At 35.9% G+C, this 16,198-nt stretch overlaps 1 protein-coding gene across 1 annotated transcript; it reads right to left on the bottom strand.

Moving 5' to 3' along the window:
• Positions 1-5,590: 5,590 nt before the first annotated feature.
• LOC117985353 (alpha-tocopherol transfer protein-like) lies at positions 5,591-15,900 on the bottom strand. Its single transcript, XM_069500546.1, has 7 exons — positions 15,780-15,900; positions 13,195-13,364; positions 12,354-12,507; positions 11,113-11,227; positions 10,089-10,223; positions 9,219-9,432; positions 5,591-7,544 (listed from the first exon to the last, which is right to left on the bottom strand). The coding sequence occupies exons 2-7, from the start codon at positions 13,358-13,360 to the stop codon at positions 7,390-7,392; spliced, it is 939 nt and encodes a 312-aa protein (XP_069356647.1). The 5' UTR covers positions 13,361-13,364; positions 15,780-15,900; the 3' UTR covers positions 5,591-7,389.
• Between the last annotated feature and the right edge of the window lie 298 nt (positions 15,901-16,198).

The raw sequence follows: 16,198 nt of genomic DNA, 5'->3' as shown, positions 1-16,198 counted from the left end.
GTGGACTACACAAATTTTAAAGCCCTATTTTAACCCCTTAGGGGTTTTATTTTCAAAAATCCTTTCTAAGCGCATGTCTACTTACGTCATAACAAAGCTATCTGCATGCCTAATTTCAGCTCGATCCGTTCAGTACTTTGAGCTGAGCGTTGATAGATCAGTCAGTCAGTCAATCCGCTTTTCCTTATATAATATATTTATATTATACAGATCATAATAATTATATTTGCCATATTTTGTCTATTCATATTAAGTAGGTACCTATATCAAAATATGAGCAAAACTAAGAGAATCAGTAAAGTGACCAAAACTACAAAAATATTTAAAAAAAAAAAAAAAATTTTTTGTACAAATTTTTCGCGGTACGTACGTACGAAAAATTTGGTCAATATTCTATGAATTCGATTAATTTGATAGATCGTACGTAAACTTTAAAATTGGTAGACACCTTTTTAGACCCATTTTCATTGGTCGAGACACCGCATGCGGACCACATGCTACCCTGCCTGCAGTGTGCTCTCCTACGACCGATATTATTATTAATTTCTATCAATTTAAGGAACACAACCTTAAGGAACTTCTAATAAAAAAGGCTACTATTCTTACTAACAAAGTAAAAATTACAGATCGAAAATATCATCTAAACCACCGCAACGAGGCAGGGTGCCCAGAACGCTGGCAGCGTTACCTCGTCGAATGGCCAAACTAATAATATGCTGACCGTTATATTGAATTGAATTGAATTTTTCTATCAATTCACCAATTGATAGAAATCACCAATCAAAATTAATGGTTTACCATAATACGTGGGCCTAAGCACAGTAAGAAAACCCAAACAGTGGCTTCTGATGTTTGCGAAAGAACCGGTATCACTACACTTTCTATTACGTCCATGCTTATAGCATGCATTTTAGAAATCGCCCGGCACTCATGCGTTTCTTAATGGCCAATGGAAATGAGCAGTTACTGAGTACAATTACTATCGACCACTTATCACTATGCCATATAATCACGAGTTTGGTTAAAGAGGAATATTATCATTCAATCAATGCTAAAAAGTGTTCGTCTGTTTGTTTGTGACCTTTTCACGGCTCAAAATCAGAACTGATGTTGATGCAAGGCGCAGTTAGCAGAAGCATTCTGAAAACGAACATAGCATAGTTACTTTTTTCCAGCAAAATCCAAGAGTTTCCCTCAGGTTTTTTAGAAACCTGAATCCACTCAATAACGGAACATCAGGCTCATTAGCTGGTTTAAATCAGTACCCTTGTTTTTGGTTCGTTGGTTTATTGGTTTGTTGGTTTGTCCTTCAATCACGTCGCAATGGTGCAACGGATTGACGTGATTTTTTGCATGGGCATATGCTACTTTTTATTCCGGAAAATCAATGTGTTCCCACGGGATTTTTAAAAACCTAAACCCACGCGGTCGAAGTTGCGAGCATCAGCTAGTTGTTGTATAAATAAAAGGAGATACTGACTGACACGTCGGTAACATACAGCTCAAACCTCTGGAGGGGAATCCCCCTTAGAAAAACGGGGTCGAAAAACTTGATTATTTTTAGGTCAGCTAGTTACAAATTTTTATAAAACTTCCTCGACTTCCTGGAGAAGACTTCTGGTTATGCAGAATTTTTAACCCCTGACTGATGTCTTCCCCAAGACGTCAGTCATCCAATACCTTAAGCTTTGCTCAAACAGTTGGTTATTATAACTTGAAATGTTTTATGTAGGTTACTCTGTAACGTAAAAGAGATAACAGGTAATAAAGGTGTTACCAATCTTACTTCAAAGTATAAACTCTAGTTTTTTTTTACATATTTTCTTCGGAGTAGTATTAGAAATCACTTCATGCATTGCCAGACATTTATTGTAGTGCCGTACCCTTGCTGCTAGTTTAAAAGTTTAAGGATGGATTCTGAAGAAAATATAAAAATTAAACTGTAGGTATATACTTTAACGGAAGATTTTTTACACCATTATTAACTGTAATCTCCCAAAACCACCATGACCAAACAAACATCCAAACAACGTTCCTCCCAGTGTTGGGGACAATACACAGATAAACTTTCAGCTTTAATTTTGTTTTAAAAATATTTTTACATAATTAATATTTTTATTATTATGTATCTACGTATAATTTAATCATAATAATTAACATGAGATCTGATTTTGCTTCTGAGTTTTGATTGCGATGAGAGAACCTGGAGAGAACAATACGTAATGACGTACATTCGTATGTGATTCGTATATTCAATTACGTCATTGTATTATTATTATATTTATACGTATATGTAGAGTAAATAGTTCGTTAAATATTATGATTTTCAAAAACTTTGTGTAATTTAAGTTAACTTTGTTGTTGTTTTCCGTAGAAGTTGGTCCGATTTTATTCGGCTTTTTCCAAGTTTCCGATCAATCTGTAAAATTAATATACAGATTACAGATAGCTACGTCTGGTTCGGAACCACAGATTAGAGAAACTAATCTGTGTTCGGAACGGATAGCACGTCTAACTCTTAGAAGTAGTAGGTACCTTTTTAAACGACTTCCAAAAAGGAGGTGGTTCTCAAATCGGCCCTTTTTGATTTGTAAGTACACCGATTTTTTCGAGGTTTCTGCACAGATTTGCATATATTTTTTTAATCAACAGAAGATGTTTCCGTGGTGGTGGTGGTTAGCAAAAGTGATTCTTACCGTTTTTCTTCTTCTGTAGTACGGAACCCTCGATGCACGAGTCTGACTCGCAGTTGACCAGTTTTTATGAATGATTTTATCATTCTTTATGAGGTATTATTTTAACAGAATAAAAACAATTACTTAAAATTGTTATGATAAAAATATCCAAAATCTCCGTTTTACAGGTTTATTTTAAACATTTTTAAAAATAGATCATTTTCAGATCAGAGATTGGACAAGAATTGTAAAACGGGGGCGATCACTATAGATAGGCAACGGTCAACGTGATACAGGATCTGGAAGAAGCCCTGCACAGTGCACAGCCGCCAAACAACAAAAAGAAGAAGAAGCTAATCTTCTATATATATGAAATTCAAAGTCCTGACTGACTGACTGACATTATATATCAACGCACAGCCTAAACCGCTGGCCCTAGAGACATGAGATTTAGAGGGTGACTTCTTTGTAAAGAGTAGGTATCCACTAAGAAGGGATTTTTCAAAATTCTACCCCTAAGTGGGCTAAATGGGGGTTTGAAATTTATGTAGTCCACGCGGACGAAATTGCGAGCATAAGCTAGTCCATAATAATAATTAAGTATTATACCTACTCGTACTTAATATAAATATGATTCAAGTCATATTATTCATAAGTTCATATTATATAGCGACAGATTATTAAAGCGACGCGACGCGTCTTCTCTAAAGTGTTGCAAAATAAAATGAACATTTCCACTGCAAGTCATACTTATGGCGAATCGAATTATGACGTAAGATTTTATACTTCGCCTTTGTTTCCTGCTATTGCTATCTGCCAAAGCCACGATGATCCAAACTTCATGTGTTTGGGACAAAGCGCATAGAAACTTACAGCTTTTATAAAAATAATGAAAGATCTGGCCCTCACGGGTCCATCAGTTAGGTTATCTAACGATCGAAAAACCGTTACGGTGGTTACGCACTCATCCGATCCGAGTCCGTAAAAATACGTTCCTTTTTGTTTCGTATGGTATAAGCTCTTATATGACATGAAAATGTCGTCATTTTCTCTCTCTCTTTCTAATCGCTAATCTCTGGTATTTTCATGGATGACGGCTAGAACTCGGATAACGGAAGTGCAGTGCGTAATCGCTGTTAGTGTTCTGCGCTATGAAAAAGATGCAATCTTATTACTAGGTTCGAAACCACAATATTTTGTTTGAAACATAATCCCAATACACACACACAATATCACACAACTCTGGTAAAAAAATAGCTTATGATTGCGGAAACGGAAGAACGGTTCGATAGGCCTTGATTGAAGCTATGCCTGATGGGGCTATTTTGCATAAATTGTTTCTAAAATATAAGACACTAGCTATCCATCCCGGTTTCACTTGGATGGAATATCTGAAAATCCTTTCTTAGGCATCACTAGGTACACAAGCGCATACTAACGGCAACTATGCCGTGGCCGTGATAAACATTTTGTGTATACAGATGTAATTAGAACTTTAGCAAAAACGAAGCGCTGTTATTATAACTATCTAAAGTCTAAACACAATCCAATACCAATAACCATTTGCCTTATATTCCTACTTGTAGTTTAAGTGATTTAGTCCTTATAAAACAAAGAATGCGTGCAAAACTCGGGGTCAATGCCCCGCCTATGACGCTCCACGCAAGGTTCGTTGACCTCTTGCGTCAGTCAGATGTTTTATTTGCATTGCGAACTTTTAAAAATAATCACTAATCATCATTACTACCACCCGTCTTTGTTATTGCTAGCTTTCTAATTATTTATTACAACCCTGTATAATAATATTACCGCATCCTTCAATTTTTCTCTTAGAGTACCTACCTACGCAATTTTCGATTTTGAATATGGCAAAATCAATCAGGAACAAAACAGCAATCGAATGACAAGATGGTGGGAGGATGGTTTCAGAATATTATATAATTTTTATATAATTACAGATACCTATACCTATCTACCTACCTAAAATGAAAAGGACTTGAAGGAGTCAATTCTAATGATGAAAACGGCGTTTTTATTAGCAGTTTCTCAGGTATCTATATTTAACGTCGTTTTTTATTATACCCACTTACCGATTATACTCAGTATCTCTTCCTTTGATAATAATCATCTGTTAACATCACTTTATTATTAGCCTGTATTATGCCTACTTCCCGCCATTATTATAATGTAAATATCCAAATATTTACGTATACTTAGGATATCCTTGACAGCTCCTGCCAACTTAGCTAGAAAGAAAATATTACTTCGCACGGCAGTGCCCCCGCCAAGACGTGCCAAACTAAATGACGGGGCACTACGTACACTACTACCTTTTCTCGAAGCGTTTCGTCGTATTTTCGAACAGTCATAGCTAGGTTAATTGTTTTGTGTTAAATTGTTGAAATATGACGATAATTATTTTTCAAGATGTCGGAAGAAATCAAGCCGACTCATTGACGACGTTCTCTTCTTTTAAAGTAAGTAGGTATAACAAAATAACCACACTGACACCACGTTAGAATCTACATTGCACCCGTGTGAATCCAGGGCGGTTCACTAGTAATAATTATTTCTAATAGTACCATCTAAAGGCGCGTTATGGAAGTAAGTAGATAGTCATATTGAATTGACCACAAAATAGTTGTTAGCTAAATATTAACTGTAGATCAGCAGAAGAACAGTACTAGAAACAGTAGATGACTGTACTGTACAGTATCACCTACTACTGTAGATAACGCCAGCTTCAGAAGGTACAGAGGACGTCAGGTAGGTGGCGCTGCTATAAATGAAAAAAAAAAACAAATAACCTTCAAATTCATTTAATATGTTTCAAATATTGCGAGTATTTTTCTTTTGAAACATTGTAATTCAAAATATAAAAATGCTATAATTACAAAGATAACAAACTTAATTAACAAGTTAATAATCATATAAAATCGTTTAATTTACAACAATAGATTTTTTCTTCGGTGAAAAAATCTTGAAATTTTATCGTACTTAATTCATTTAACAATTAAAATACGAGAAATCCTTACGCATACAAATACCTATCAATCCTACCTACAATGAAATAAAATGTTTTTTTGCAATAAATAGTGTTAAAATGAAAACCACTTTGATATACTTTTAACATGCTTTTAATCACTGTTTCTTATTTAATTAATTTACAAGTCGGTACAATGAATTCCAAGCGTCCCATAGAGTGTCTAGTCTAACCGAAAACCCCGGAGAATGTCAGAGAGTGCTATGGTCGCGCACAGACTATAACCAAAACGCACCTAAGTATAATGCAATCCAATCTATCCTTAATCGTGGGGTGTTTATCTGTGGGGTCATCATATTCCTGCGAGCAAGAATATATTAATGAACTAGCTGATTCCTGCGACTTCGTCCGCGTGGATTTACGTTTTTTAAAATCCCGCGGGAATTCTTTGATTTTTCGGGATTGTTGTCGTTGCTTGGTACCTACAATATGAATTCACTATGAACACTTCCTGAATCTTGATAACCCAGGCGGGCAGTAACCCTGCAGCACCAGGATTAAGGAGTTGAATCCAGAATTTTTTATGTGACCACGACGTAAACTTTTTTTGTTGATTTAAAAAAAAAATTGCAAATCGGTCCAGAAACCTCGAAAAAATCGATGTAGAAAAAAGAACCACCTCCTTTTTGACAGTCGGTTAAAAACCGATGACCTTGAAATATTTACGGAACAATCTTTAAAATATCCCCTTTCTAACAAAAAAGAATGAATGAAATCAGACTACGCGTTAATGAATTACAACTCAGTATACATTTTAACTTTCGTCCCCTCTGCTACGGGAACCATGCTGAATTTCGGGATAAAAAGTATCCTATATTCTTCCTCATAGTATGACCTCAAATCGTACCAAGTTTCATTGGAATCCATTCAGTAGTTTCAGCGTGATGCGCGGCCGTGATACAGACATACAGTCAGACAGACAGACAGACAGACAGACAGACAGACAGACAAAAATAAAAAAAATTACAGTTTTGGGTTCAGTATCGATTATAGAGTGCCCTCGAAAAAAATTTTTTTAAATATCTTGAATGTACAGAATTTGACCTGTTACAGTTTTATTATAAGTATTGATGATTGATGATGATATATTAAAAAGTGAACTAAGAAGCCAACTAACAAAAAAAAATTGACTCGTAGTTACTTCAAACTTAAAACGACAAGTTATAAGCCAGATTTATTCAAACTTTTAAAAGGCATGCAAAAGCATTGATGTAACTATTCAATAACTTAACTTAATAACTTTGGATTGACTATTTTATTATTCTAGCTAAAATCTATTTTATAATTAAGTAAATACATTTTGTGAAAACATATTTAATGTATTTATTTTTAACAAAATATCAAAAATATATTATATACGCAAATACTATATAGAAACGAAATCTTTTAGTGGCTCTTTAAAAACTGTGAAATTTTGTGAATTGTAACTTTTGGCTCTTCCGTCTCAAAAGGTTGCCGATCCCTGGCTTACCTTGATTAAGATCAGTGTGCTTAGTATGAGATGTGAAATCTCATACTAAGCACACTGATCATAAATTATGTTTTAGTCAAGTCGTTTGTATATAAGGATCTGGGAGTCCATTATAGTACTATCCCAAGCAAATCCCTTTCATTATTTGAGAAGGCTCCCAACCCTCAGCAACGAGAAATTTACTACGCTAGGAAAGAATTTTAATCTACGATAAGCTGTCTAAAGGAGCCAGGCATTCCCATGTATTCTTCATTAAATTTACACGCACTTCGCTTTGATTCGTCTGCCACAAGTTTATTACACGAATCAATTAGTTTCTGCGCTTCCTCCGTCTTAAGTAGGCTTTTCCATTGTTCTGGAAATAAATATTGTACATTGTAAATAATTAAATGAAGTAATTAAAAAAAATCACCTCACAAGCTCAAAGCTTGTGAGGTGATTTTGTGAAGCGCGCATTTGTTGCATAAAACTTAAAACCAGTAAGCAAAAGCACAGTATAAATATAAGTAGTCCGACAACTTTAGTATAGTGGTTAATTTCGATTCCCCGCATCACTATGGAGATCACGGGACACTCGTTACTGGTTACCGCAGGATTGTCATCATTTATCATCATCAACCGATAGACGTCCACAGCTGGACATGGGTCTCTTGTAGAGATTTCCACAGTCCACACGCCACGGTCTTGCGCCACCTGAATCCAGCGGCTCCCTGCGACTCGTCTGTTGTCGTCCGTCTACCTAGTGCGGGGTCTTCAAATACTGCGTCTTCTGATGCGAGGTCGCCATTCCAGCACCTTGGGACCCCAACGTCTATCGGTTTTACGAACTATGTGCCCTGCCTATTGCCACTTCAGCTCCGCAACCCGTTGAGCTATGTCGGTTGCTCTAGCTCTCCTACGGATCTCCTCATTTCTGATTTGATCACGTAGAGAAACTCCAAGCATAGCTCTCTCCATCGCCCACTGAGTGACTTTGAGCTTTCTTATGAACCTATGGTAGGTAATAATTATATACCAGCCTTACGCTGTGGCAAAAGTCAATTTTTCACTTAGTGAAAAAAATTACGCGTGGACCGCTGGATTAATAAATGGTTTTGCCAGCTGTTATGATGATATCATAGTGCAGAATATTATCTGATAAGAAAACTAGTCAGTTGCGTCACTAGCGTTAATGTTAGCACATGGTGGGCCAACTTTATCTTTCCTTGAAGGCTCGGAGATGCTTACTATAAGCCGTCTGTCCCGGTTCTAGGTATAAACCAGTAGGGTTAGTAAAAGATTTTACATCTCACCAACATTGATATCATTTTAGTGATAAGGTCGCCCTTTGTTTTTTAAAGTGTATCCTGTATTCTTACTCTCTGTCATTTTGTTAACAATAAAGTTGTTTAAATAAATAAATTGATAGAATTCGACCATCGAAACAATTCAGGGTTAAAGTGAAATGGACTTTAACTGCCTTGTTTTAAAAGCTCAAGTTCATCCACACGGTTAGAGCCAACGCTCCAAGCGGAATTAAAATCGGTAATAAATAATCGGTATGAAAATTAAAATTGGTAGTAACCGATTTTAATTTTCAAGGATTCCTACTGAAAGGAAGTACCTTCCTTCAAAGGTATACCTATTGAATATTTTACATCAAGTTCGTTTTTATCAGACGTTATAATATTGTGTTTCGACAGTCGAACTCTATTAACGTTAGTAAGATCAAAAATCTGATACTAATGACATACCTAGTAATAATATCTGATAATAAACGTTAATCTTAAAGTCGAAATCGTACTCCACTATCAAGTCGTACCTATGCCAAAGATAATATATCTTGTTTAATATATTATCTTTGCCTATGCGGAAGGATCTGGGAGTCCATCCCATTTTCCATATCCAAGGTAGTATGGGTACATTAGACGTATGTCCAGCAGAGGACGTCTATCGGTTGATAATAATGCTGATGATGATGGTGATGATGATTATGATAGGTACATTATTATCAGCGCTGAGGAAGACGCAGAAAAAAGAGATTAAGTACCTTCCAATTGTGCGCAGCTTTGTAGATCACCACCGAAATCCTTAGGTAAAATTTCCTTGGGTATTTCTTTATGCAGTTCATCATACGAACTGTGCACCATAAGTCTATTTGCTACTTTTTCTTTGAGCCCTTGTTTTATTAGGAATACGATTTTATCTACAAACGATGGTGCATTCAGAAGGTGAATACCACTGATTCTCATTCCGTAACCGCCCTGAAAAAAATAAAAAAATATATACCTACTTACCATTGATTTATATATTACTTCGTATGGACAGGGTTATTGAACAAACAAAATGGCACCGACTCATTCGTGCTTATGCAGCAATGCAACCTCAGTGACGTCTGGATTTCAAACGGGTCGTTCATTAGTATCTAAGAGGTGGCCCTGATTTATTTGGTTTCTAAACCGTGAAAAATTATGTTCGCTTGACCATATCTTGTCATTTATATCGGTGATACTTACTTATTTTTTTTATTAGAAAAAGTGACTGATTATATTATATTACTAGCTGATGCCAGCGCCTGCGTACGCGTGGATTTAGGTTTTTAAAAATTCCGTAAGAGCTCTTTGATTTTCCGTAATAAAAAGTAGCCTATGTCACTCTCCAGGTCTTAAACTGTACCCATGCAAAAAATCACGTCAATCCATTGCACCGTTGCGACGTGAGTGAACGGCAAACCAACAAACAACCACACTTTCGCATTTATAATGAGGGTACCTACTGAGGTACTGATAAATAGTTTCATCGTCGCGATCGTTACAAACTAAATGTAGTTTGTAATGATCGCGATGGAGCTTGGCATAATGGTTACCTGTCCTATAAAAGCCCCTTAACAATATAAAAAAATGCTTATAGATGTACTTACCATGCACAAAACTTCTGCTTTCTTTAGAAGCATTGGATTGAGTTTCGTAAGAGCACTTACGCTTTTAACATTTTTCAAATCTAAGATGTGTCTTTCACACGTATTGTACTCGAAGTTCATTCTATATTCTGCAATCTAAAACATTATCCTTTTATTTGGAACATTAAAATTTTACTTGTTTATTGTTAGTGTTTACAGTTTTATATATTACTAGCAGTGGCGTGCATAGGGTTTAAAGCCAGGGTAAAAATAAAAATAAAATAAAAAATAAAATAATCATTGATTTGCAGGAATGTTTGTACAAGAAAGATGAAAATTACACTATAATCAGAGGCCATAACATTCTACTAAATTAATAGTGTGCAAGCAGTAGTTAGGTAAGCAAGTCAAAGAATAATGAGCATTGAGCAATTTCAACCGAGTTAACTATTTCTTGGGTAAGCAGCGCTTTTATCCCTCTATGAGTTGCACGCCACTGATTACTAGCTTATGCTCGCGACTTCATCCGCGTGGACTACATAAATTTCAAACCCCTTTTTCACCCTCTTAGGGGTTGTATTTTCAAAAATCCGTTCTTAGCGGATGCCTACGTCGTAATAGCTATATGCATGCCAACAGCCTGATCCGTCCAGTAGTTTGAGCTGTGCGTTGATAGACCCGTCAGTCAGACAGTCACTTTTCCTTTTATACATTTAGATGAAGTGGTTTAGTTTGCAGGTCCCTAAAAGCTGTACAAATGAGATAGCAAAGCCTCTTTAATAAAGATATGTTTTGTATAAGAGACAGCGGTCTTGCTCAACACCTCTGTAAGCAAAAGTCTGGTATGTAAAACAATGTACCTATAAGTACGCGACAGGTCGAAATGGCAATCGGGGTGGAGACGCCCTGTACAACCGCACAGTCCCGGCGTTAACCCGGTGCGGGCGAGTGCGGGTGACGTGCGGGCGTGGGCGGCGTCCGCCCTCCTAATACCCCGATTGCTATCTCAACCTGTCGCGGACTAACACGGGATTAATCTTCTTACCATGAAGGCGTATCTCATGAAAGATATTAAAGAAAATTTCTCCATATTTCTGATCTGTGTCACTATGATCCTTGATTGATCCTTAGGGCTTTGTTTTGGTAAAATTACAAAATTTCTGAAAACAATTAATATTCTATCAAGGTTTTAAGAAGCATCGGGTATAAAAGCTTAGGTATAAAGGTATGTCAAGTACCTACATTTTATCAAGTTTTAAAGGAGGTATAGGTTCCAGCGCAATAGCAATTTGCGGGACTTATACCAGCAGAACTATCCATACTAATATTATAAATGCGAAAGTATGTCTGTCTGTCTGTCTGCTAGCCTTTCAAGGCTCATCCGTTCTACCGATTTGACGAAATTTGGTGCATCTATAATAGCATCCCGTTGAAGGATATCACTTTACTACTTAGGATACTCTTTATCCCGGAAAAGCAAAGAGAGACGAAGTCGCGGGCATCATCTCGTACTAAGTAATGTCACAACCCGCTGTACAATGTACTATAATTGCAAAAATATGTCCGTCTGTCTGCTAGCTTTTCTGGGTTCATCCGTTAAACCAATTTTGACAAAATCAATTGTAATAGACATGCAAAGCTTGCATTGCGAAAACAGACATACCTGGGCTACTTTTTATCCCAGAAAATGCGAGAATTCCCAAGGGGTTTCAAAAACCCTATATCCATGCGGGTCCGCGTGGATTTGGGTTTTTAAAACTAACCTGGGAACTCGCTGATTTTCCGGGATAAAAGTAGCCTATGTCCATTCCTCAGGATGTGCGCTAACTCTGTACCAAATTTAATCGACAGACAGACTTTGGCATTTTATTATATTAGTACGGATAGTTCTGCTGGTATCATTGAAGCTAGCTTAGCTATATTATAGACCTTTGATGACCTCTGGAACTTTAGGATGTGATACTTATTTGAAGTTTAGAAGAATACTTTTTACGTATTCATTTAACAATTTTATTTTTGCGTATTAATTTAGTATTTAGTATTACTTATCAATATTAAACTAGCTTATGCTCGCGACTTCATCCGCGTGGACTACACAAATTTCAAACCCCTATTTGGGGGTTGAATTTTCAAAAAATCCTTTCTTAGCGGATGCCTACGTCATAATAGGCATCTGCATGCCAAATTTCAGCCCAATTCGTTCAGAAGTTTGAGCTGTGCGTTTAGATCAGTCAGTCAATCAGTCAGTCACCTTTTCCTTTTATATATATTTTAGAGATAACGTACATGGCTTCCGAAATATCTGTAAACTCTTCAACAGATCTGTTCCGACAGATCTCGGGTAGCATTCCTCTGGTTGTTAGCAATTTGTCAATTCTGGTTTTAGTCATTTCCACGGATCCTTTTCCAAGTAAATGTAGTAACTCTAACATGTTGGGACCTTGAAATAATAAAATAAATCCAAATAGTAAATGAATATAAGTACACGGAACAGAAATTACGTAAGTAGTGAAGTGTAGTAGGAAAATCTTATAATGAAATAGGTCCATTTGCTATCTGACGGATCTTAAGCACGGTACAGATTTTTAGGCTTCTAAAAGGAGATTTTTATGATTCAAAGAGGCTGATGATACATTAATATAACCTACAGTTCAAACCACTGAATCTACGAGTATAACCGTGAGATTCCTTCATGTAGACTACCTCTATAACGTAGCCCCCTTGATAAGAAAGAATTTGAGAAATCCCAACGTTTTGATCAACTCTTTTTCCTTGAAGTCCCATCCACAGTACAAATAAGTAAGCTAAGCTGATGTCTAGTTCCATGGTCGCATCTAACACGACGAAAAACTGCAAAATACGGCGTTTTGTGCAAGAGATTTGAGAGGAAAGATTTAAGGTGTTAAAATCAGACTGAGGGCTCTCCTCACACCGGGCCTCCTTAACAATACATCAAAGTCAAAATCTGACCGACTCCATCCCCAAAATAACCACCAAAAGGAAATCTTGTTCACGAAACGTCATATTATAAAGTGTAATGATATTGTACTAAGTTTATTAAATGAATTTATAGTTTTTTTTAATAAGTTTTCTAATAATTTAGTATCCTTTTGAAAATAATTCTTACTTATGTATCGAAATGCTTCAGCTAAATGTTCCTGTTTCTTCGCCCATTCCTCGATCGCGTCCAAATTCTTTTTGATTGTGTTCACGTCCAAATTAAGACTCGTACGAATAATTTCCACGTTCTTTTCATTTACTTCCAGTAACGAATGGTACGGTACAGTCTCCATTTTTCTGTAATTCAGAAATAATTAAATCATTATTTGATTACAAACACTTACACACGCATAATACACCAATCTTACTAACCTATTTGTAATGTATGAAAAAATTCTAAATTAATGCCTGTATGTACCGGATATCCCGGATGACGGAAATCGGATGTAGTACGTAAGCTACCATACAAAATAGTTCTATGACTACATCGGAACGTATTTTCTCGGACTCGGATCGGATGAGTGCGTGATCGCTCTCAGCGATTACAAAAGGAATTATTATTATTAACTATTTTTAGTGATAAATATAAAAAATTAGCTTATGCTCGCGACTTTGTCCGCGTGGAATACACAAATTACAAACCCCTATTTCACCCCTTTAGGGGTGAATTTTCAAAAATCCTTTCCTAGCGGATGCCTACGTCATAATAGCTATCTGCATGCCAAATTTCAGCCTGATCCGTCCAGTAGTTTGAGCTGTGCGTTGATAGATCAGTCATTCAGTCAATCAGTCAGTCACCTTATCCTTTTATATATATAACATTACAGCCTCAGCGCACTCTAGTGGAACATAGCCGTTGGTTAACCTATTCTGTGTTATAGTGAAGTAGTGTTGATAATAAGTGCTAATGGAATGATTTTGTTGCATAATATTTTTGTATCTAGGCACCATAGGCCAGACTACTGACGTCACAAAAACCCGGTTTTTAGGGTACTGTAGTGAAACAAGGAACCCATAATATAGTTTCATCCAGTCCATCTGTCCATCTTTCCGTCTGTACGTTTAGCTATCACAGCTATTTTAAAAATAAACTCTACGAGTAGGTACCTATACTAGTTACATACTTATTGAATATGAAAAAAATACCCCTTCGAGTGATATCTACCTCATTAAATAGTTATTTTTAATTAATTATTAATTTTCTTAAATAGTTTTTGAAAAAACTGCCGTCAATAATGACTACCAAAGTTTATAGCAACATAACACTGCTACGGAACCCAACTATGCGTATTATGACTTGTACTTGACCAGTTTGTCTTGTTATAAGCTAATGAGGTAGATATTTATGAGCTCCGAAAATAATAAAATACATAATAGCCTAAATAAAAGTAGGTATAGGTAACTTTAGCTTTCGGTAAACATATCGCAAAAACCTTCTCAAAGAAACGCGTAAGCCAGAGCGTAAGAATTTGCCGCACATTTTAAGAATTTAGAGTTAAGTTTTTACCCGACTACGGCAAAGCTAAAAGGAAGTGTTAAGATTTTGGCAGTCTATGTATGTAGGTATGTATGTTTATATCTATGTGTGTTCCACTGCAGCGGCTAAACTACGAGGCCAATTTTAACGAATGTGTCAATTGATTCGTTATCATAGTCCGGGTGACATAGGCTACATTTTATGCGAACAAAATCAATCTGACAAATGTTACATCATAAAATTTTTTTTTGCTATTGTATCGAGTGGAATGTCGAATGAAAGAGGAAAACTACTGAGATCATAAATATGAATATATAGTATACTATTAAAGTATACCAAACGAAAGAAACCCAAATTTTACTATAATATTTCAGAATTTAATAAGACGTTCGTAGTCGGACTTTAGTTTTCAACTTTTTATCTTGTTATTATGATTTCATTTTCAGTTCGCGGTCATACCTATATAATAATGGCGTCATATAATGGGCCGCGTATACTGATGCTCTTCTCACGCACTTCAGCAAAAAGCTACTTGTTTACCTTTTAAGTCAGTTAAGAAAAAATAGATTATACATAATATATTAGAATATACTTTTCAAATAGGTAGACTCTGGGTAACGAAAGATGAGACTGGAAAAGTGCAGCAAATTAAAAAATATCAGTATATGGCAGCCCCAAAATTAGTATGACAGACCTGGAATGCGAAATTCTATGAAATACCGGTGTGTGACGTCACAATCATTTGACGTGCTTTTTTTAGTTTAATCGATAATATAAAATGATTATTACACTTAAAACCAACAAAGGACGTGGATTTTACGTATTTTGGAAGACCCTCTATTTAATAATCACTGAGAAATAATTTATTTTTGATGTAGTCAAATATCCAATTATTTACTTTTTACAGAATTTGATGTTTCCTTTTTATTGATTTAAAGGATAAGTATAACTAGTTTTTGGTGAAAATCTGATCTACGTAAATGTAGGAAGAAATTCCTCGATGAAAAAATAACATTTTTTTAAATAAAAGTACTTGAATATTATGGCCTAGACAATGTACACAATCTTTAAACAAAACTTAAATGGCAGGTCTAAATATATTTCTGTTCCTTTCATAATGCTTCCTACAGAAAACAATAACACTAGTTTACAGATCGTGTACAACAGAATCAACCACATGGTATTCTACGAGTAAAGTATTTTAAAAGATCGATTTGTTAAAAAAATATACTTACATGAGTCTGCGTAGCAGGTGTTGACAGCAGGACAAACTTGTATGACTAAAGGCAGCTAGCTATTTTGTGTGCTAAATAGTAGATTAAATATTTGATCAGGTAGCACGTAGATCGACGCGATCATTCAATAGAACGGAACCGCGGCCAATACTCACTTGCCGCGGCCTAGATCGTGGGTATCTGATAGTACCTAATATGTAATAAAGTAGCTTAGGCCCGCGACTTTGTCCGCGTGGACTACACCAATTTCAAACCCCTATTTTACGCGCTTAGGGGTTGAATTTTCAAAAATCCATTCTTAGCTGATGTCTACGTCATGATAGCTATCTGCGTGCTTGAGTTGTGTGTTGATAGATCAGTCAGTCAATCAGTCAGCTTTTCCCCTTTATATATATAAGATAATTGCATTATTTTCATTC

This window comes from Maniola hyperantus, chromosome 9 (genome assembly GCF_902806685.2).
Source record: "Maniola hyperantus chromosome 9, iAphHyp1.2, whole genome shotgun sequence".
NCBI lineage: Eukaryota > Metazoa > Arthropoda > Insecta > Lepidoptera > Nymphalidae > Maniola > Maniola hyperantus.
This window is presented reverse-complemented; position numbering and strand designations above follow the sequence as displayed.